Here is a 20,908-nt window from a genome sequence, read left to right as displayed (position 1 = left end):
TCTTCCGAAGAGGAGAGGCGAAAAGGATCGGAGGACCAATATGCGGCGTGGTAAGTGTCCATGGTTCTTTTAATAAGTAATAGTACACATGAACAACTGAATACAAAAAACAATAAACGTGGAATGAACGAAACCCAACAGTACCCTGTGGTGAAAAAACACAGACACGGAAACAAACACCCACAAACACACAGTGAAACCCAGGCTACCTAAGTATGGTTCTCAATCAGAGACAACTAATGACACCTGCCTCTGATTGAGAACCATACTAGGCCGAAACATAGAAATCCCCAAATCATAGGAAAACAAACATAGACTGCCCACCCCAACTCACGCCCTGACCATACTAAATAATGACAAAACAAAGGAAATAAAGGTCAGAACGTGACAGTATCGGCTTTTTTGGTCCTTTTGGTTAATCACTCAGCACTAGTGCTGGGGGTCTCAGGGATCAGCGTGGACTCTCGGTTAATCACTCAGCACTAGTGCTGGGGGTCTCAGGGATCAGCGTGGACTCTCGGTTAATCACTCAGCACTAGTGCTGGGGGACTCAGGGATCAGCGTGGACTCTCGGTTAATCACTCAGCACTAGTGCTGGGGGTCTCAGGGATCAGCGTGGACTCTCGGTTAATCACTCAGCACTAGTGCTGGGGGTCTCAGGGATCAGCGTGGACTCTCGGTTAATCACTCAGCACTAGTGCTGGGGGACTCAGGGATCAGCGTGGACTCTCGGTTAATCACTCAGCACTAGTGCTGGGGGTCTCAGGGATCAGCGTGGACTCTCGGTTAATCACTCAGCACTAGTGCTGGGGGTCTCAGGGATCAGCGTGGACTCTCGGTTAATCACTCAGCACTAGTGCTGGGGGTCTCAGGGATCAGCGTGGACTCTCGGTTAATCACTCAGCACTAGTGCTGGGTTCTCTTCAGGGATCAGCGTGGACTATCGGTTAATGACTCAGCACTAGTGCTGGGGGTCTCAGGGATCTGCGTGGACTCTTGATTAATCGCTCAGCACTAGTGCTGGGGGTCTCAGGGATCAGCGTGAGTCTAAACCCTGGTGCTGCTTACACAGTTAACATTCCCCTGCACAGTGTGTGTGTGTGGGTGTCTCTGTGTGAGTGTGTGTGGGTGTCTCTGTGTGAGAGTGTGTGCGTGTGTGTATGAGGAATCCACATCTCTTCTTAATGTCCCTCTTACACTATGACCTGAGAGCAATTTCTTTAAATGCCTGTCATGTTATGTTTACACAAGCTATATTACCAGAGACCAAGCAGCGAGAGACCAGAACACTGGGGACAAGACCAGGAGACCCAACACAGACCAGGAGACCCAACACAGACCAGGAGACCCAACACAGACCAGGAGACCCAACTCAGACCAGGAGACCCAACACAGACCAGGAGACCCAACACAGACCAGGAGACCCAACACAGACCAGGAGACCCAACACAGACCAGGAGACCCAACACAGACCAGGAGACCCAACACAGACCAGGAGACCCAACACAGACCAGGAGACCCAACACAGACCAGGAGACCCAACTCAGACCAGGAGACCCAACTCAGACCAGGAGACCCAACACAGACCAGGAGACCCAACACAGTCAAATCAAATCAAAGTTTATTGGTCGTAACTAGTGTAAAAGTACTAGACACAACCAGTTGAGATGCATCAATAACATTGAGTCAAGGAGACTAAACACGTCTACAGGAGCACACAGACACCTCTACACCTCAACTAAAAATAATATAAACTTATATTTGAGGGTATTTTCATACACCTGATTAACCATTTTCTAATGAATGCACTGTATAGATCTAGTATCCCACTTTGAAGTATTTGGAAAAATGTAACTTACCAAACATTTATTTCTTGGTCCCATATTCCTAGCATGCAATAACTACATCAAGCTTGTGAATCTACAAATGCATTGGATGCATTTGCAGTTTGTTTTGATTGTGTTTTGGCTTTTAGGGTCTTTAAACTGAATTAGGAACTGTATTTTTATTCCAACAATGAATGAAAAAAGCAAGTTTTTAAACTGAAGACTGTATATGTATATAAGTCAAACGCTAGCAACGCCACGGTTGTGGGTTCAATTAACTATCCCGGTGTGAGTCAAACGCTAGCAACGCCACGGTTGTGGGTTCAATCAACTATCCCGGTGTGAGTCAAACGCTAGCAACGCCACGATTGTGGGTTCAATCAACTATCCCGGTGTGAGTCAAACACTAGCAACGCCACGGTTGTGGGTTCAATTCCTGCAGGGATCATTTACACATACCTAAACGTGTATTGTATTCTCTGTACTGGGGCAGACCCCAAATAGTCAAATGGTCAATTGTTTGTTCGTTAGGCTGTTGGTCGACCGAGAATGTTGTAGTCGAGCAGTAACAAATATACAGTGCCTTGCGAAAGTATTCGGCCCCCTTGAACTTTGCGACCTTTTGCCACAATTCAGGCTTCAAACATAAAGATATAAAACTGTATTTTTTTGTGAAGAATCAACAACAAGTGGGACACAATCATGAAGTGGAACGACATTTATTGGATATTTCAAACCTTTTTAACAAATCAAAAACTGAAAAATTGGGCGTGCAAAATTATTCAGCCCCCTTAAGTTAATACTTTGTAGCGCCACCTTTTGCTGCGATTACAGCTGTAAGTCGCTTGGGGTATGTCTCTATCAGTTTTGCACATCGAGAGACTGACATTTTTTCCCATTCCTCCTTGCAAAACAGCTCGAGCTCAGTGAGGTTGGATGGAGAGCATTTGTGAACAGCAGTTTTCAGTTCTTTCCACAGATTCTCGATTGGATTCAGGTCTGGACTTTGACTTGGCCATTCTAACACCTGGATATGTTTATTTTTGAACCATTCCATTGTAGATTTTGCTTTATGTTTTGGATCATTGTCTTGTTGGAAGACAAATCTCCATCCCAGTCTCAGGTCTTTTGCAGACACCATCAGGTTTTCTTCCAGAATGGTCCTGTATTTGGCTCCATCCATCTTCCCATCAATTTTAACCATCTTCCCTGTCCCTGCTGAAGAAAAGCAGGCCCAAACCATGATGCTGCCACCACCATGTTTGACAGTGGGCATGGTGTGTTCAGGGTCATTCATGAGCTGTGTTGCTTTTACACCAAACATAACGTTTTGCATTGTTGCCAAAAAGTTCAATTTTGGTTTCATCTGACCAGAGCACCTTCTTCCACATGTTTGGTGTGTCTCCCAGGTGGCAAACTTTAAACAACACTTTTTATGGATATCTTTAAGAAATGGCTTTCTTCTTGCCACTTCCATAAAGGCCAGATTTGTGCAATATACGATTGATTGTTGTCCTATGGACAGAGTCTCCCACCTCAGCTGTAGATCTCTGCAGTTCATCCAGAGTGATCATGGGTCTCTTGGCTGCATCTCTGATCAGTCTTCTCCTTGTATGAGCTGAAAGTTTAGAGGGACGGCCAGGTCTTGGTAGATTTGCAGTGGTCTGATACTTCTTCCATTTCAATATTATCGCTTGCACAGTGCTCCTTGGGATGTTTAAAGCTTGGGAAATCTTTTTGTATCCAAATCAGGCTTTAAACTTCTTCACAACAGTATCTCGGACCTGCCTGGTGTGTTCCTTGTTCTTCATGATGCTCTCTGCGCTTTTAACGGACCTCTGAGACTATCACAGTGCAGGTGCATTTATACGGAGACTTGATTACACACAGGTGGATTGTATTTATCATCATTAGTCATTTAGGTCAACATTGGATCATTCAGAGATCCTCACTGAACTTCTGGAGAGAGTTTGCTGCACTGAAAGTAAAGGGGCTGAATAATTTTGCACGCCCAATTTTTCAGTTTTTGATTTGTTAAAAAAGTTTGAAATATCCAATAAATGTCGTTCCACTTCATGATTGTGTCCCACTTGTTGTTGATTCTTCACAAAAAAATACAGTTTTATATATTTATGTTTGAAGCCTGAAATGTGGCAAAAGGTCGCAAAGTTCAAGGGGGCCGAATACTTTCGCAAGGCACTGTATATACACAATGCAGTCGGGAAGTATTCAGATCCCTGGACTTTTCACACATTTTGTTTCGTTACAGCCTTATTCTAAAATTGATTACATTGTTTTCCCCCCTCAATCTACACACACTACCCCATAATGACAAGGCAAAACTGTTTTTTAGAACAATTAAAAAAGTATTCAGACTCTTTACTCATGATTTTGTTGACAGACCTTTGGCAGCGATTACAGCCTCGAGTCTTCGTGGGTATGATGTTACAAGCTCAGACTGGGGTGAAGTTTCACCTTCCAATAGGACAACAACCCTAAGCACACAGCCAAGACAATGCAGAAGTGGCTTCGGGACAAGTCTTTGAATGTCCTTGAGTGGCCCAGCCAGAACCCAGACTTGAACCCGATCGAACATCCCTGAAGAGACCTGAAAATAACTGTGCAGCGACGCTCCCCATCCAACCTGACAGAGCTTGAGAGGATCTGCAGAGAAGAATGGGAGAAACTCCCCAAATACAGGTGTCCCAAGCTTGTAGTGTCATACCCAAGAAGACTCGAGGCCGTAATCGCTGCCAAAGGTGCTTCAACAAAGTTCTGAGTAAAGGGTCTGAATACTTATGTAAATATGATAGGTTTTTTTTTATATATAAATTTGCAAACATAAAAAATAAAACAAGTTTTTGCTTTGTCATTATAGGGTATTGTGTGTAGACTGATGAGGAAAATGACTATTTATTACATTTTAGAATAAGGCTGTAACGTAACAAAAAGTGGAAAAGTAAAGGGGTCTGAATACTTTCCGAATGCAATGTAAAGGTGCCTATTTGGGGATCTGATTTCTGATTGGCTTAACGCAACACCACTAATGACCTGTGGAGCTTCCTAAAGTAATGTTTTCTTCACCTCAAACAGCAAGCAAACAAAGTCTGTTTTTACATACATTGAGAATGACAATAGTTCCTCAATTAATCAGAAAAATCTTTTCAGCTCTCTCCCTTTCGATAACAACTCAGAGTGAAGGGGAAAAATGCTATGCTCTGATTCAGTGGAAAAGTCATAAAATAGGCCTACCTGATTACTTCTCATCAGTGCTTGACCTGAACTGAAATATGTTCCGGTACTCATTTTGGGTGCTAGTACTGTTTATATTTAGGTGCAGGAGCTCCTCAATACTTTTGAACTAATATTCTATAAAGAGGAACAGGATCTCAAGCAGTAGAACATTTGAGGTGTCAGTACTTCGCTCCGGTGAGCTTCTTATCCCTTGCGTAAATAGCCTACAGCTGTGTCTATCCCAAGCTCACTGGCCCAAGTTCAGTTCAGTAGCTAAAGCTTCAGCTGGACCCAAGTTAATAGTTGATACAATGTTTCAAGTTGGTTGCAGACAGGCCCATGTGTAGCCAATATGATTTAAAGGACATTTATTTTTAAATCAGGATATTTTCTACCTGCAGGATGCAATGCTTTTATTTGTTGGCTTTATGTAGGCTAGTTGTACATTGTTGGCAACGGCAATAGAAGTAACTTTTTAGGTTTGTATTATTTTCATTTCGATTTTGATATCATTTTGATTAACCACATGGTTTTGAGAGACGTTATTCTAAATTAAATATAACTGTTTCATGAAAATGTGTATATGAAAATCATAACTGGCATGCAGATCAGTAGAAATGGTAAGATAAATTGGCATTCAACATGAGAAAGGTTGCTGACTCTTCGTGTAGCCTTTTACCGGCAACTTCAGGAGAGTAGTGGCAGAATCTGTGAAAGCCAGCAGGAGGAGAATAGTTGAGTCAGTTGAAGGTTTTTTTCTTCTGGTTATCTAGATCTCTGGTGCCATCGGAGGCATTTGTCTTATTTCATCAAGACCGTAAGCGTCAGACAAGCTCAATGCCACCTGGGGCACAATTGGCCCAGCGTCGTCCGTGTTTGGCCATCATTGTAAATAAGAATTTGTTTTTAACTGACTTGCCTAGTTAAATAAAGGTTAAATAAAACAATTCAATTTTAAAAAATAGGTGATTTTATTAAAACACATTGAATGTCTCTATATATGGAAAAATACATCTAACATTTTCAACCAATTTATTGATCTGAAGAACAGACGACTTTCGGTCGACCAATATATATATTTTTTTGTCAGGGACAGCCCTAAACTACTTTTGTGAGTCTCTGGATAAAACGAGTGGCATATTATTACTATAACTGGAAAGAATGCCAGGCAGCTCTAGAAGCTTGGTTAGTTGATATTGCAGGATGTATAATTGGGGTCGTTGCGTGTCACAGACACACACCTGCTAGCTAGCTACTGTAGGCTATGACTAAGTTCCTTGCTGGTGTTCCCTCCGCTCCGTTCTGAGAATGCACACTGCTCGGCTCTCTCCCTGTGCTGCGGGTGCAAAAAAGTGACCCCACCCCACCCCACCCCCAGAGCGGTTTCTACTCTGGAGAACATAAACAGCTCTGTCTGCCCTGGGCCAGTTCTCATGACATCACCACACAGCAGGAATTCATATTTCCTCTGTCTCTTGCTCGCTCTCCATATTTTATCCCTCCATCTAATTGCTCCCCCCCTCTCTCCCCAACTGCTCCCCTCTCTCCAACTGCTCCCCCCTCTCCCTCTCTCCAACTGCCCCCTCCCTCTCCAACTGCTCCCCCCCCTCCCTCTCTCCAACTGCTCCCCCCTCTCTCTCTCCAACTGCTCCCCCCTCTCTCTCCAACTGCTCCCCCCTCTCTCTCTCCAACTGCTCCCCCCTCTCTCCAACTGCTTCCCCCCTCTCTCCAACTGCTCCCCCCCTCTCTCCCTCTCTCTCCAACTGCTCCCCCTCGCTCTCTCCAACTGCTCCCCCTCGCTCTCTCCAACTGCTCCCCCTCGCTCTCTCCAACTGCTCCCCCTCGCTCTCTCCAACTGCTCCCCCTCGCTCTCTCCAACTGCTCACCCCTCTTTCTCCAACTGCTCACCCCCTCTCTCTCCAACTGCTCACCCCCTCTCTCCAACTGCTCACCCCCCCCTCTCCAACTGCTCCCCCCCTCTCTCCCTCTCTCTCCAACTGCTCCCCCTCGCTCTCTCCAACTGCTCCCCCTCGCTCTCTCCAACTGCTCCCCCTCGCTCTCTCCAACTGCTCCCCCTCGCTCTCTCCAACTGCTCCCCCTCGCTCTCTCCAACTGCTCACCCCTCTTTCTCCAACTGCTCACCCCCTCTCTCTCCAACTGCTCACCCCCTCTCTCCAACTGCTCACCCCTTCTCTCTCCAACTGCTCCCCCCCTCTCCAACTGCTCCCCCTCGCCCTCTCCAACTGCTCTCCCCAACTGCACTCTCCAACTGCTCACCCCTCTTTCTCCAACTGCTCACCCGCTCCAACTACTCCCCCCTCTCCCTCCCTCCAACTACTCCCCCCTCTCCCTCCCTCCAACTACTCCCCCCTCCAACTGCTCCCCCCTCTCTCCAACTGCTCCCCCCCATCTCCAACTAATCCCCCTCTCTCTCCCTCCCCCCATCCTCTCTCTCCCCCTCCATGCCCCCCCTCCATCTCTCTCGATCTGTCATTATTTTGCTGAAGGCCTCACATTGGCCCCTTAGTCAGACCTTTTCCATTTAGACTGTGTCAGACCCCAACACTCACTGTAGTTTAATACATTACAACATGACTACAACTCAGAACACACACACAAAGACACGTAACTGACTACAACACAGAACACTAGGAACAGTAAGTCAGAACAGTGTAAGCTAGAGAGGAGAGTCCATTCTAGAAATGGAGAAAGAGCTCAGAGCAACTGGTGGAATATTATAGGTTCATTATTGAGTGCATGAGAAGCAGTGTGTGTGTTATAAAGATGTTGGGGGGGTACAGCGGAAATTACGCACTACTTCATTGTATTGGTGTTTGGAGGAAAAGTCCCATTGAGGGTCCCCCCCCCCTCCCCTCCTCTCTCACACACCTCTCTGGTCTGGCTACAGGAGAAAGCAGGGCAGGAAGCAGCTTGGCTCCCAGACAATGGGACACATCAGGCCAGCCCAGGACCTTTCGCAGGCAGTCTCTCGCTCTCACTCACACACACACACACACACACACACACAAAAATGCCAGTCAGCCAATCAAAACACAGCGTACAAAAGCACAAACAGAGCAAAGACAAACAGGACATTCCAGCAGCCAGGTGCTCCGGATTCCTCGCCACGACTAATCTGAATCAGAGAGAGAGGGAGAGCTGGAGGGCCCAGTGTGGGGGAGACGGGGGAGGGAGGGGTGTGAACAGGAAGCGGTGGCCAGATTATTAACTCTAAAACGATCCCCAGGATCTTTAATGAAGTGTCCTTGAGCACGCCAACCCCGGGGTCCGTCCTCACACACAGTCACAGTCTCTCACACCAAGACACACAGGGTCCGTCATTCTGGCTAACCGTGTAAGTTGACATGCATGGAACGGCCTCTCTCACACACACAGTCACACACACAGACAAGCGGTTCACACACACCTAGAGGTGTCATCCTTGTACTATGTGATCCCCAGGCCAAAACGACTGAGAAAACAGGGGAGACGTGGTTCCTTTCAGACCAGCTGCTGCTGACAGACAGCTCATCTTATGGCTCATCCAGGGATGTCAACATCAGCCCACTTCACTTCCTGAGACTCTACTCTATTGTCTTACAGGACAGACAGACAGGCGCGAGAATCAACTTGAACATGGGACAGCAGTCACCATAAAGATGCACAGGTTCACTAACTGCAGCCTCTCGCTCTCTCGACTCTTGCGCGCGCGCTCTCTCTCTCTCTCGACTCGCGCTCTCTCTCTCGACTCGCGCTCTCTCTCTCTCTCTCTCTCTCTCTCTCTCGACTCGCGCTCCCTCGACTTGCGCTCTCTCTCGACTCGCGCTCTCTCGACTCGCGCTCTCGCGACTCGCGCGCGCTCTCGCGACTCGCGCGCGCTCTCGCTCTCTCTCTCTCTCTCTCGACTCGCGCTCCCTCGACTTGCGCTCTCTCGACTCGCGCTCTCTCTCGACTCGCGCGCGCGCTCGCTCTCTCTCGACTCGCGCGCGCGCTCGCTCTCTCTCGACTCGCGCGCGCGCTCGCTCTCTCTCGACTCGCGCGCGCGCTCGCTCTCTCTCGACTCGCGCGCTCTCTCTCGACTCGCGCGCGCGCTCTCTCTCGACTCGCGCGCGCGCTCTCTCTCGACTCGCGCGCGCGCTCTCTCTCGACTCGCGCGCACGCTCTCTCTCGACTCGCGCGCGCGCTCTCTCTCTCTCTCGACTCGCGCGCGCGCTCTCTCTCGACTCTCTCTCTCTCGACTCGCGCGCGCGCTCTCTCTCGACTCTCTCTCTCTCGACTCGCGCGCGCGCGCTCTCTCTCGACTCTCTCTCTCTCTCTCTCTCTCTCTCTCTCTCTCTCTCTCTCTCGACTCGCGCTCCCTCGACTTGCGCTCCCTCGACTTGCGCTCTCTCTCGACTCTCGCTCTCTCGACTCGCGCTCTCTCTCGACTCGCGCTCTCTCTCGACTCGCGCTCTCTCTCTCGACTCGCGCTCTCTCTCGTCTCTCTCTCGACTCGCGCGCTCTCTCTCTCTCGTGTGTCTCTCTCTCGTCTCTCTCTCTCTCTCTCTCTCTCTCCTCGCTCTCTCTCTCTCTCTCTCTCTCGACTCGCGCGTGCGCTCTCTCTCTCTCTCTCGTGTCTCTCTCTCTCGTCTCTCTCTCTCGACTCGCGCTCTCTCTCGACTCGCGCTCTCTCTCGACTCGCGCTCTCTCTCTCTCGATCTCGACTCGCGCTCTCGATCTCTCGACTCGCGCTCTCTCTCTCTCGACTCGCGCTCTCTCTCTCTCGACTCGCGCTCTCTCTCTCTCTCGACTCGCGCTCTCTCTCTCTCGACTCGCGCTCTCTCTCTCTCGACTCGCGCGCGCTCTCTCTCTCGACTCGCGCGCGCTCTCTCTCTCGACTCGCGCGCGCTCTCTCTCTCGACTCGCGCGCGCTCTCTCTCTCGACTCGCGCGCGCGCTCTCTCTCGACTCGCGCGCGCGCTCTCTCTCGACTCGCGCGCGCGCGCTCTCTCTCGACTCGCGCGCGCGCTCTCTCTCGACTCGCGCGCGCGCTCTCTCTCGACTCGCGCGCGCGCTCTCTCTCGACTCGCGCGCGCGCTCTCTCTCGACTCGCGCGCTCTCCCGACTCGCGCGCTCTCCCGACTCGCGCGCTCTCCCGACTCGCGCGCTCTCCCGACTCGCGCGCTCTCTCGACTCGCGCTCTCTCTCTCTCGACTCGCGCTCGCTCTCTCTCTCGACTCGCGCTCGCTCTCTCTCTCGTCTCTCTCTCTCTCTCTCTCGTCTCTCTCTCTCTCTCTCTCTCTCTCGTCTCTCTCTCTCGACGCGCGCGCGCTCTCTCTCTCTCGTGTCTCTCTCTCTCGTCTCTCTCGTCTCTCTCTCGTCTCTCGCTCTCTCGACTCGCGCGCACGCTCTCTCTCTCTCTCGTCTCTCTCTCGACTCGCGCTCTCTCTCGACTCGCGCTCTCTCTCGACTCGCGCTCTCTCTCGACTCGCGCTCTCTCTCTCTCTCGACTCGCGCTCTCTCTCGTCTCTCTCTCTCTCTCGACTCGCGCTCTCTCTCTCTCTCTCTCGACTCGCGTGCGCGCGCTCTCTCTCTCGTCTCTCTCGTCTCTCTCTCTCTCTCGACTCGCGCTCTCTCTCTCTCTCGACTCGCGCTCTCTCTCGACTCGCGCTCTCTCTCGACTCGCGCTCTCTCTCTCTCGACTCGCGCTCTCTCTCTCTCTCTCGTCTCTCTCACTCTCTCTCGACTCGCGCTCTCTCGACTCGCGCGCTCTCGACTAGCGCGCTCTCTCTCTCTCTAGCTCTCGACTCGCGCGCTCTCTCTCTCGCTCTCGACTCGCGCGCTCTCTCTCTCTCTCGACTCGTGGTCTCTCTCGACTCGCGCTCTCTCTCGACTCGCTCTCTCTCTCGACTCGCTCTCTCGACTCGCGCTCTCTCTCGACTCGCTCTCTCTCGACTCGCTCTCTCTCGACTCGCTCTCTCTCGACTCGCTCTCTCTCGACTCGCTCTCTCTCTCGACTCGCGCGCGCGCTCTCTCTCTCTCCTCGCGCACTCTCTCTCTCTCCTCGCGCGCTCGCTCTCTCTCGACTCGCGCGCGCGCTCTCTCTCTCTCTCTCTCTCTCTCTCTCTCCTCGCGCGCTCTCTCTCTCCTCGCGCTCTCTCTCCTCGCGCTCTCTCTCCTCGCGCTCTCTCCTCGCGCTCTCTCTCTCCTCGCTCTCTCTCTCTCCTCTCTCGACTCGCTCTCTCGACTCGCGCTCTCTCGTCTCTCTCTCGTCTCTCTCTCTCTCTCGACTCGCGCTCTCTCTCTCTCGTCTCTCTCACTCTCGCTCTCTCGACTCGCGCTCTCTCGACTCGCGCTCTCTCGACTCGCTCTCTCGACTAGCGCGCTCTCTCTCTCTCGCTCTCGACTCGCGCGCGCTCTCTCGACTCGCGCGCTCTCTCTCGACTCGCGCGCGCTCTCTCTCTCTCTCTCTCTCTCTCTCTCTCTCTCTCGACTCGCGCGCGCGCGCGCTCTCTCTCGACTCGCTCTCTCTCGACTCGCGCGCTCGCTCTCTCTCGACTCGCGCTCTCTCTCTCTCTCGCTCGACTCGCGCTCTCTCTCTCGACTCGCGCTCTCTCGTCTCTCTCTTGACGCGCCCTCTCTCTCTCTCCTCTCACGCGCCCTCTCTCTCTCTCTCTCTCTCGACTCTCACGCGCCCTCTCGCGACTCTCACGCGCCCTCTCTCGACTCTCACGCGCCCTCTCTCGACTCTCACGCGCCCTCTCTCGACTCTCACGCGCCCTCTCTCGACTCTCACGCGCCCTCTCGACTCTCACGCGCCCTCTCGACTCTCACGCGCCCTCTCGACTCTCACGCGCCCTCTCGACTCTCACGCGCCCTCTCTCGACTCTCACGCGCCCTCTCTCGACTCTCACGCGCCCTCTCTCGACTCTCACGCGCCCTCTCTCGACTCTCACGCGCCCTCTCTCGACTCTCACGCGCCCTCTCTCGACTCACGCGCCCTCTCTCGACTCTCACGCGCCCTCTCTCGACTCTCACGAGCCCTCTCTCGACTTTCACGAGCTCTCTCTCGACTTTCACGAGCTCTCTCTCGACTTTCACGAGCTCTCTCTCGACTTTCACGAGCTCTCTCTCGACTTTCACGAGTTCACGAGCTCTCTCTCTCGACTTTCACGAGCTCTCTCTCTCGACTTTCACTTGCTCTCTCTGGAATTTCACACACTCTCTCTCTCGACTTTCAGGGCTCTCTCTCGACTTTCACATACCAGGCAGAGACACAATCATCTACAGGGCCTCAGGCTTTCCTCAGTCTGCAGACCGCCTGTCAGTCAGTGTTTATGAAAGGTGTGTGTGTGACTTTGCTCCAAGCCCAGTCAGTAACAGGAGACACCAACCCTTCGCCACATAGTGGGAAATATTTGGGATGGTTTCTCCTAGGAATGTTTTGGCATGTCTGAGGAACGTCTCTCCCCCTCTTAACCTCCTTCACCCCGCCTCATTTTACATTTTAGTCATTTAGCAGACACTTATCAAGCGCCTTGCTCAAGGGCACAGACTTTTCACCACGCAGCTCAGGGATTCATACTTTGAGAATGTTGTCTTGGCTGTGTGCTTAGGGTCGTTATCTTGGCTGTGTGCTTAGGGTCGTTATCTTGGCTGTGTGCTTAGGGTCGTTGTCCTGGCTGTGTGCTTAGGGTCGTTGTCCTGGCTGTGTGCTTAGGGTCGTTGTCCTGGCTGTGTGCTTAGGGTCGTTGTCCTGGTTGTGTGCTTAGGGTCGTTGTCCTGGCTGAGTGCTTAGGGCTTAGGGTCCTGTTGGAAGGTGAACCTTCGCCCCAGTCTGAGGTCCTGAGCATTCTGGAGCAGGTTTTCATCAAGGATCTCTCTGTACTTTGCCCCGTTCATCTTTCCCTCGATCCTGACAAGTATCCCAGTCCCTGCTGCTGAAAAACATCCCCAAAGCATGATGCTCCCACCACCATGCTTCACCGTAGGGATGGTACCAGGTTTCCTCCAGGCGTGACGCTTGGGATTCAGGCCAAAGAGTTCAATCTTGGCATCATCAGACCAGAGAATTTTGTTTCTCATGGTCTGAGAGTCTTTAGGTGCCTTTTGGCAAACTCAATGCTGGCTGTCATGTGCCTTTCACTGAGGAGTGGCTTCCGTCTTGCCACTCTACCATAAAGGCCTGATTGGTGGAGTGCTGCAGAGATGGTAGTCCTTCTGGAAGGTTCTCCCATCTCCACAGAGGAACTATGGAGCTCTGTCTGAGTGACCATCAGGTTCTTGGTTACCTCCCTGACCAAGGTCGATCTTCCACAACTGCTCAGTTTGGCTGGGCGGCCAGCTCTAGGAGGAGTCTCAGTGGTTCCAAACTTCTTCCATTTAAGAATGATGGAGGCCACTGTTCTTGGGGACCTAAATGTTTTGGTACCCTTCCCCAGATCTGTGCCTCAACACAATCCTGTCTTTACAGACAATTCCTTCGACCTCTTGGCTTGGTTTTTGCTTTGACATGCACTGTCAACTGTGGGACCTTATATATACCAAATCATGTTCAATCAAACTCCAATCAAGTAGAAACATCAAGGATGAGCAATGGAAATAGGATGCACCTAAGCTCTATTTCAAGTCTCATAGCAAAGGGTCTGTAAACTTCTGTAAATAAGGCTTTGTCATTATGGGGTATTGTGTGTAGATAGATGAGGAATTTGTATTTATTTAATCCATTTTAGAATACGTCTGTAACGTAACGAAATGTGGAAAAAGAGAAGTGGTCCGAATACCTTCCGTATGTAAGTGTGTGATGTACAGTGGGGCAAAAAAAGTATTTAGTCAGCCACCCATTGTGCAAGCAAGTCTCCCACTTAAAAAGATGAGGCCTGTAAATTTTCATCATAGGTACACTTCAACTATGACAGACAAAATGAGAAGAAAAAAAATCCAGAAAATCACATTGTAGGATTTTTAATGAATTTATTTGCAAATTATGGTGGAAAATAAGTATTTGGTCAATAACAAACGTTTCTCAATACTTTGTTATATACCCTTTGTTGGCAATGACAGAGGTCAAATGTTTTCTGTAAGTCTTCACAAGGTTTTCACACACTGTTGCTGGTATTTTGGCCCATTCCTCCATGCAGATCTCCTCTAGAGCAGTGATGTTTTGGGGCTGTTGCTGGGCAACACGGACTTTCAACTCCCTCCAAAGATTTTCTATGGGGTTGAGATCTGGAGACTGGCTAGACCACTCCAGGACCTTGAAATGCTTCTTACGAAGCCACTCCGTTGCCCGGGCGGTGTGTTTGGGATCATTGTCATGCTGAAAGACCCAGCCGCGTTTCATCTTCAATGCCCTTGCTGATGGAAGGAGGTTCACTCAAAATCTCACGATACATGGCCCCATTCATTCTTTCCTTTACACGAATCTGTCGTCCTGGTCCCTTTGCAGAAAAACAGCCCCAAAGCATGATGTTTCCACCACCATGCTTCACAGCAGGTATGGTGTTCTTTGGATGCAACTCAGCATTCTTTGTCCTCCAAACACGACGAGTTGAGTTATCAAAAAGTTATATTTTGGTTTCATCTGACCATATGACATTCTCCCAATCTTCTTCTGGATCATCCAAATGCTCTCTAGCAAACTTCAGACGGACCTGGACATGTACTGGCTTAAGCAGGGGGACACGTCTGGCACTGCAGGATTTGAGTCCCTGGCGGCGTAGTGCGTTACTGATGGTAGGCTTTGTTACTTTGGTCCCAGCTCTCTGCAGGTCACTAGGTCCCCCCCGTGTGGTTCTAGGATTTTTGCTCACCGTTCTTGTGATCATTTGACCCCACGGGGTGAGATCTTGCGTGGAGCCCCAGATCGAGGGAGATTATCAGTGGTCTTGTATGTCTTCCATTTCCTAATAATTGCTCCCACAGTTGATTTCGTCAAACCAAGCTGCTTACCTATTGCAGATTCAGTCTTCCCAGCCTGGTGCAGGTCTACAATTTTGTTTATGGTGTCCTTTGACAGCTCTTTGGTCTTGGCCATAGTGGAGTTTGGAGTGTGACTGTTTGAGGTTGTGGACAGGTGTCTTTTATACTGATAACAAGTTCAAACAGGTGCCATTAATACAGGTAACGAGTGGAGGACAGAGGAGCCTCTTAAAGAAGAAGTTAGTTACATGTCTGTGAGAGCCAGAAATCTTGCTTGTTTGTAGGTGACCAAATACTTATTTTCCACCATAATTTGCAAATAAATTCATTAAAAATCCTACAATGTGATTTTCTGGATTTTTTTTCTCATTTTGTCTGTCATAGTTGAAGTGTCCCTATGATGAAAATTACAGGCCTCTCATCTTTTTAAGTGGGAGAAATTGCACAATTGGTGGCTGACTAAATACTTTTTTTGCCCCACTGTATGTATGTATGTATGTATGTATGTATGTATGTATGTATGTATGTGTGTGTGTGTATGTAAGTGATTGAGCATACGGTGTTAATTGTGTGGCAAGGGCAAACCCAGATTCTAACACACAGATACCCTTTACTGGGAGTGTGAGAGTGTAACACACTTCACACACCCACCCAGTGAAGGGAAACTTAAAACTTGTCTCATCCTCTTACATTCTTCCTTTTTTCTCTCAGCCCACTGCCCTCTTTGTAGATCAAATTTCAAAGCACAGAGTCCTCCAATCGCCTCTCCCTCCCTCCCTCGTACTTCTCCCCTCCCTCTTCCTCCCCCCACACTAGAAATCTCTCTTCTCTCTCTCTCACCCGCTTCTCTCTAACCTCTCACTATCACTCTCCCTTTCTCCCTCACTATCACTCTCCCCTTCTCCCTCACTATCACTCTCCCTCTCTCTCTCCTCTCCCTTTCTCTCTCCTCTCCCTTTCTCTCTCACCTCTCACTATCAATCGCTCCCTTTCTCTCTCACTATCAATCCCTCACTCATTTGTTACTCTCACCCTCTCTCAAGCTGTTGCAGTTCCTGTTGCTGTTTTCACTTCTCTCACTGTGGCTCGTGGGAACCTGAGTTCTGCACTGCTGCGTCTGTCTAGGGCTGGGGCTAGACAGGCAGCTAGGCAGGGCAAGCAGATGTCTATCTCATTTATTTATTTATTTTAAAAGTCCGGGGCAAACATCTGATGCATTTGATGGAAAATATAGATTGGGAAGGGTACAGCAGGGTCAGAGTTCTGCGTCCCAAAAGGCACCTTATTCCCTAGATCAGGCGTAGGCAACTCTGGTCCTCGAGGGTCTGATTGGTGTCACACTTCTTTTCCTTCCCTGCATTCTAAACTGAAGATCATGATTAGGTGATGATTGGAGTCAGGTGTGTTAGTTGGGGCCGGGGAAAAACTGTGACACCAATCAGGCCCTGGAGGACTGGAATTGCCCACCCCCGTCCTAGATATAGATTGGGATGGGTACGGTAGAGTCAGAGTTCTGCGTCCCAAAACGCACCTTCGTGCACTACGGCTCTGGTCAAAAGTAGTCCACCACTCCCTCACCACCACTACCACCAGTGGAGGCTGCTGAGGGGAGGACGGCTTATAATAATGTCTGGAGTGGAATCAGTGGAATGGTATCAAACACATGGTTTGATGCCATTCCATTTACTCTGTTCCAGACATTATTATCAGCAGCCTCCACTGGTGGTAGTGGTGGTGAGGGAGTGGTGGACTGTGAACCTAACTCTATCCACCTATCCCCTTCATGGAATTCAGGGAGCGGAAGGAGTTCAGAGATTAAAATGATATGGGCACGTCAAGGGTAAATTCTACAGATATCTAAAAGGATAAATAAGGTCAGCAGAGCAGAAGTGAAACCTCCTTGGTATATAAGAATCACCACACACACACAGACACAGACACACAGTAGGTAGAGCGTGGCGTTTGTAATGCCAGGGTTGTGGGTTCGATACCCACGGGGGACCAGTATGAACTCACTACTGTTAGCCGCTCTGGATAAGAGCGTCTGCTAAAAAATGCATGTCTGGTTATACAGAGACCAAAGGCTGGCAGACTGAAACAATTATCTGATCTAAGCACATGCTGAGTTCATCTCAGAAACTACTGTTACAGAGAGCTAGTCTACCCCTTTCTCCCAATTGTTAGAGTGGTCGTTTCACTAAATACTGTTGTGTCATTTGGATGAAAGTCCTGCTGAAGAGAGACAAAGTTGGGAATTATCGATGGGTTTGTAAAGACTGTGGTAGAAAGGTCAGCTTTTAGAGAAGCAAAATGGAATCCAATCTCACATTCGCACACACAAATTCAAAACAGTCAAAGACAAGTGAGTGGAGAGGAGAGATAGACAGAAAAAGAGCAAGAGAGAGAGAAAGCGAGAAAAAGAGAGAGAGAGAAAAAGGGGATTATAAATGACATGGTCTTTTCTCAGGCTGTGGTCAGGCTGTGTATCAATGGGCCACACAGGGGGTATAGGGGAGGTCCACGACCAGGAATGACCTCTAGTGCCTCCCAGAGAGAGAGGCTTTCAGGGGGAACGGGGGAGCAGAAAGGGGGAGGAGTCTGAGTTGAGGCTGGTCAAGAAAGACACCCATCCACTGTGTGTGTGTCCGTGCGTGCTCGTGTGTGAGGGCGAGTGTGTGTACGTGGGAGTTGAGGCCTGGTCAAGAGAAAGACACCCACCACAAAGCGAATCAAAAGACTTCACAATCAGATAACAAAGGGGTTAACATCCCCTGGGTGGGCTTTCAACACACCCCCAGCCCCAGGGGTGCCTACGAGAGCTCAGACACGCATCCTTCCTTCCCAATATAAGGCCCTCTGCCCCGTCGTATCATGCATGCCTTCACATGACTTAACCTACCCTTTCCCTTCACTGTTTCACCACTGACTATATAGAAGTGGTTTGTCAATGGCCTACGTTACACAAGAAACTGGAGTTTAAGTGTGTATTTATTTCAGTCTATTGTATCTTTTGATCAGAACAAGAAAGCTGCTCACTTGGCTTAATTTAAGACAGTGGTTTTGTGTAGCAGCTTTTCATGAGTCTTCAGCAGCAATCTAACATATTTCAGACCACAAACCAACTCTTAAACTAAACTAAGGTCCTTTCACTTCCACAGATACTGTATGGGTTAGAAAAAGCAGTGTGGTCAGAGACAGAACCATTTGAGGCAAACTGCCTTGGACAAATGGTGGCTGGAGGCGTTGTGGGAGATACTTGTCCAGTAGTCAGTCAGTCACGAGTTACGACGTTACAGGAGGTTAAAGACAAGGACACATTTGGGAAGGAGACAACACCTAGGAGGTCAGGACAGAACACCCAGGTCTGGTCTAAAATATGTCCTGTAGTCTGACTGGCTGGCTGGTTGTTGTGTTTTTACACATTTGCAAACATTTCTAAAAACCTGTTTTTGCTTTGCCATTATGGGGTATTGTGAGTAGATTGAGGGAGAAAAACAAAATAATTGAATCCATTTTAGAATAAGGCTGTAACAGACCAAAATGTGGAAAAAGTCAAGGGGTCAAAATATTTTCGGCGGCACTGCAATAAGAAGCATATCTCATTTTACCACACTTAAAAGTAGAAAACATCAAAACATTACAGGTCTGGCCCAGTAGAACATGAAGAGATGGACTTCTGTAGTTATGAGAGTACAAATAAACTAATTAAACAGACGACTTGACGGGATTATGGTATTAATGAATCCATGTCTGAACATTATTTTCTGGTATTTTCTACCCCCTCTACCTTTTCCATTTCATCCTCTCTCGGGCTCTCTCTTTCAAATCTATTTTTTTTCCTCTCAGTCCGCATATTTCACTTTCTCTCTATCAATCTCTTTTATCCTCTTTCTGCATATTTTCACCTTCCTCTGCTTTACATCCATTCTACTCAGTTTCTCCCATCCTCCTCCCCCATCCTCCTCAGTCTCCCTACGCCTCCTCTCTGCCCTCCTCCTCCTCCTCCTCCTCTCTGTGGCTGACCCCTCTCTCTTCTCAGTCCGTCTGTCTGTCTGTCTGTCTGTCTTGTCGGTTCCCAGCAGTCGCCTCCTGTTTACAGCACACAGTAAAGATCCCATTGTTCCAGTGATATTACCACAGTAGGCACTTCAAACATTATGATTTACAGGAAACTGGTCTCCAGCGCCGTTCTATCCCTCTGCTACTTCCTGACACACTCAATTCCTTTCCACCATTCCAGGACATGACATGTGTCTTAGAGATACTGTATAGTACTGGACATCCTCTTGGACAAATAACTCTGTTAACACGTCATAACTGTATTTCTGTTTATCATTCACGGCAAACACATGAAACAAAACCACCATGAGCTGGCTTATTCTGTACACATCACCCTAGCAACCAATATGTTTCTGTTGTCTATGTTCATAAGAGTTCCACACCCTTGTTCAACAGTAATACATTATTCTTTAGGTATAACACTTAAAGAATAATGTATTATACCTAAAGAATAATGTAAACAAGTCTATGATGACATAATGCACAACCACAGTCACATGATTTTATGAACAGGAAGTGACCTGGCAATAAGATGTGTGTTCTATCTAATTATTTCATTATGTAGATTGTCATCTTCAAAGTGAGACAGAAATTATGAAACCGTCCATGTGAAAATGAATGGAAGTGAACACACACATATATGCACGTAGCAGGGTTTCCGCAGCTGGTTATTGCCAGCTTTTAGCACCCCCCCCCCCCCCCCCAAAATGAAAAGCTAATAAGTACAATTGTTGACGGGTCAAACTGTCCAGGAGAAGGACAAAAAAGGTAAAATAATGCTTTATATTCATTGATGGAAATACCAGTCAATGTGCTCCAACTTCAAAGTCAAATATATGATTATCAATTAGCCAATATCCAGCAACACCACACAGCCATTGAAGGGTAGTGGGACGACATACCACACGCCACAATCAACAGCCTGATCAACTCTATGCGAAGGAGATTTGTGGAACTGCATGAGGCAAATGGATATCAGACCAGAAACTGACTGGTTTTCTGATCCACACCCCTACCTTGTGACCAACAGATGCATCTCTGTATTCATAGTCTTGTGAAATTCATAGATTAGGGGCAGCAGGTGGTTACTGGTTAGCACGTCGGACCAGTAACCAAAATGTTGTGAGATCGAATCCCCGAGCTGACAAGGTAAAGATCTGTCGTTCTGCCCCTGAACAAGCCAGTTATTGTAAAGGCCGTCATTGTAAATAAGAATTTGTTCTTAACTGACTTGCCTTGTTAAAATAAATAATACATACAAAAAAATGAAGGCCTAATGATTTTATTTCAATTGACTGATTTCTTATACGAATTGTAACTCAATAAAATCTTAGAAATTGAAACACATGTTGCGTTTCTATTTTGTTCGGTGTAGTTTAGGTGTAGATTCGATGGGCCATCAGCTGTGTAGGTTGACTAGCAGAGAATAAGGGGCAAATTCTTACAAACTGCTTATAAACACAAATTCTGTTAGGGATGTTCAGATTCTAACAAACGACAGTGTTTTTTATAGACTTATTTGGGTAAAGTCCAGGACAGGGTGGACATTACTTTCAAAATGGCAGAGTAACTTAAAAAGCAAATATCTGGTCAATTTCTCAAATATTCTGTAAATTAAAATCTTGCCGGACACTTTGTCCAGTGCCAAACTTTCCTACCATAAACCAACCATGGCACACACACAAGTACAAACGATCACACCCACACACACTGTTGACCGACCTGACAGCGGCTGAATATGTCCGACTGGGTTGGCTGGACGTTGAAGTGTTTCAGGACTCGTACTGCCTGGTCCCGGGCTTTCTCTGAGCAGTCCAGCGCAATGCAGCGACCCTCTCCCACCTGGGACTTCAGCTAGACACACAAACACACACCGAACATCTCCTGACT

The 20,908-nt window shown here is 48.6% G+C and overlaps 1 protein-coding gene across 3 annotated transcripts in view; it reads right to left on the bottom strand.

The window, feature by feature from the left end:
• The window catches only part of exd3 (exonuclease 3'-5' domain containing 3), a 64,080-nt gene that overhangs the window by 21,143 nt on the left and 22,029 nt on the right, over positions 1–20,908 (bottom strand). For all 3 annotated transcript variants that reach the window (XM_021622662.2, XM_036936935.1, XM_036936934.1), the window contains one exon: positions 20,741–20,872. In XM_021622662.2, the coding sequence (XP_021478337.1) occupies positions 20,741–20,872 (132 nt within the window). The remainder of the gene's footprint in view (positions 1–20,740; positions 20,873–20,908) is intronic.

This window comes from Oncorhynchus mykiss, chromosome 12 (genome assembly GCF_013265735.2).
Source record: "Oncorhynchus mykiss isolate Arlee chromosome 12, USDA_OmykA_1.1, whole genome shotgun sequence".
NCBI lineage: Eukaryota > Metazoa > Chordata > Actinopteri > Salmoniformes > Salmonidae > Oncorhynchus > Oncorhynchus mykiss.
Note: the sequence above shows the minus strand (reverse complement) of the source record. Positions and strands in the feature narration are given on the sequence as shown.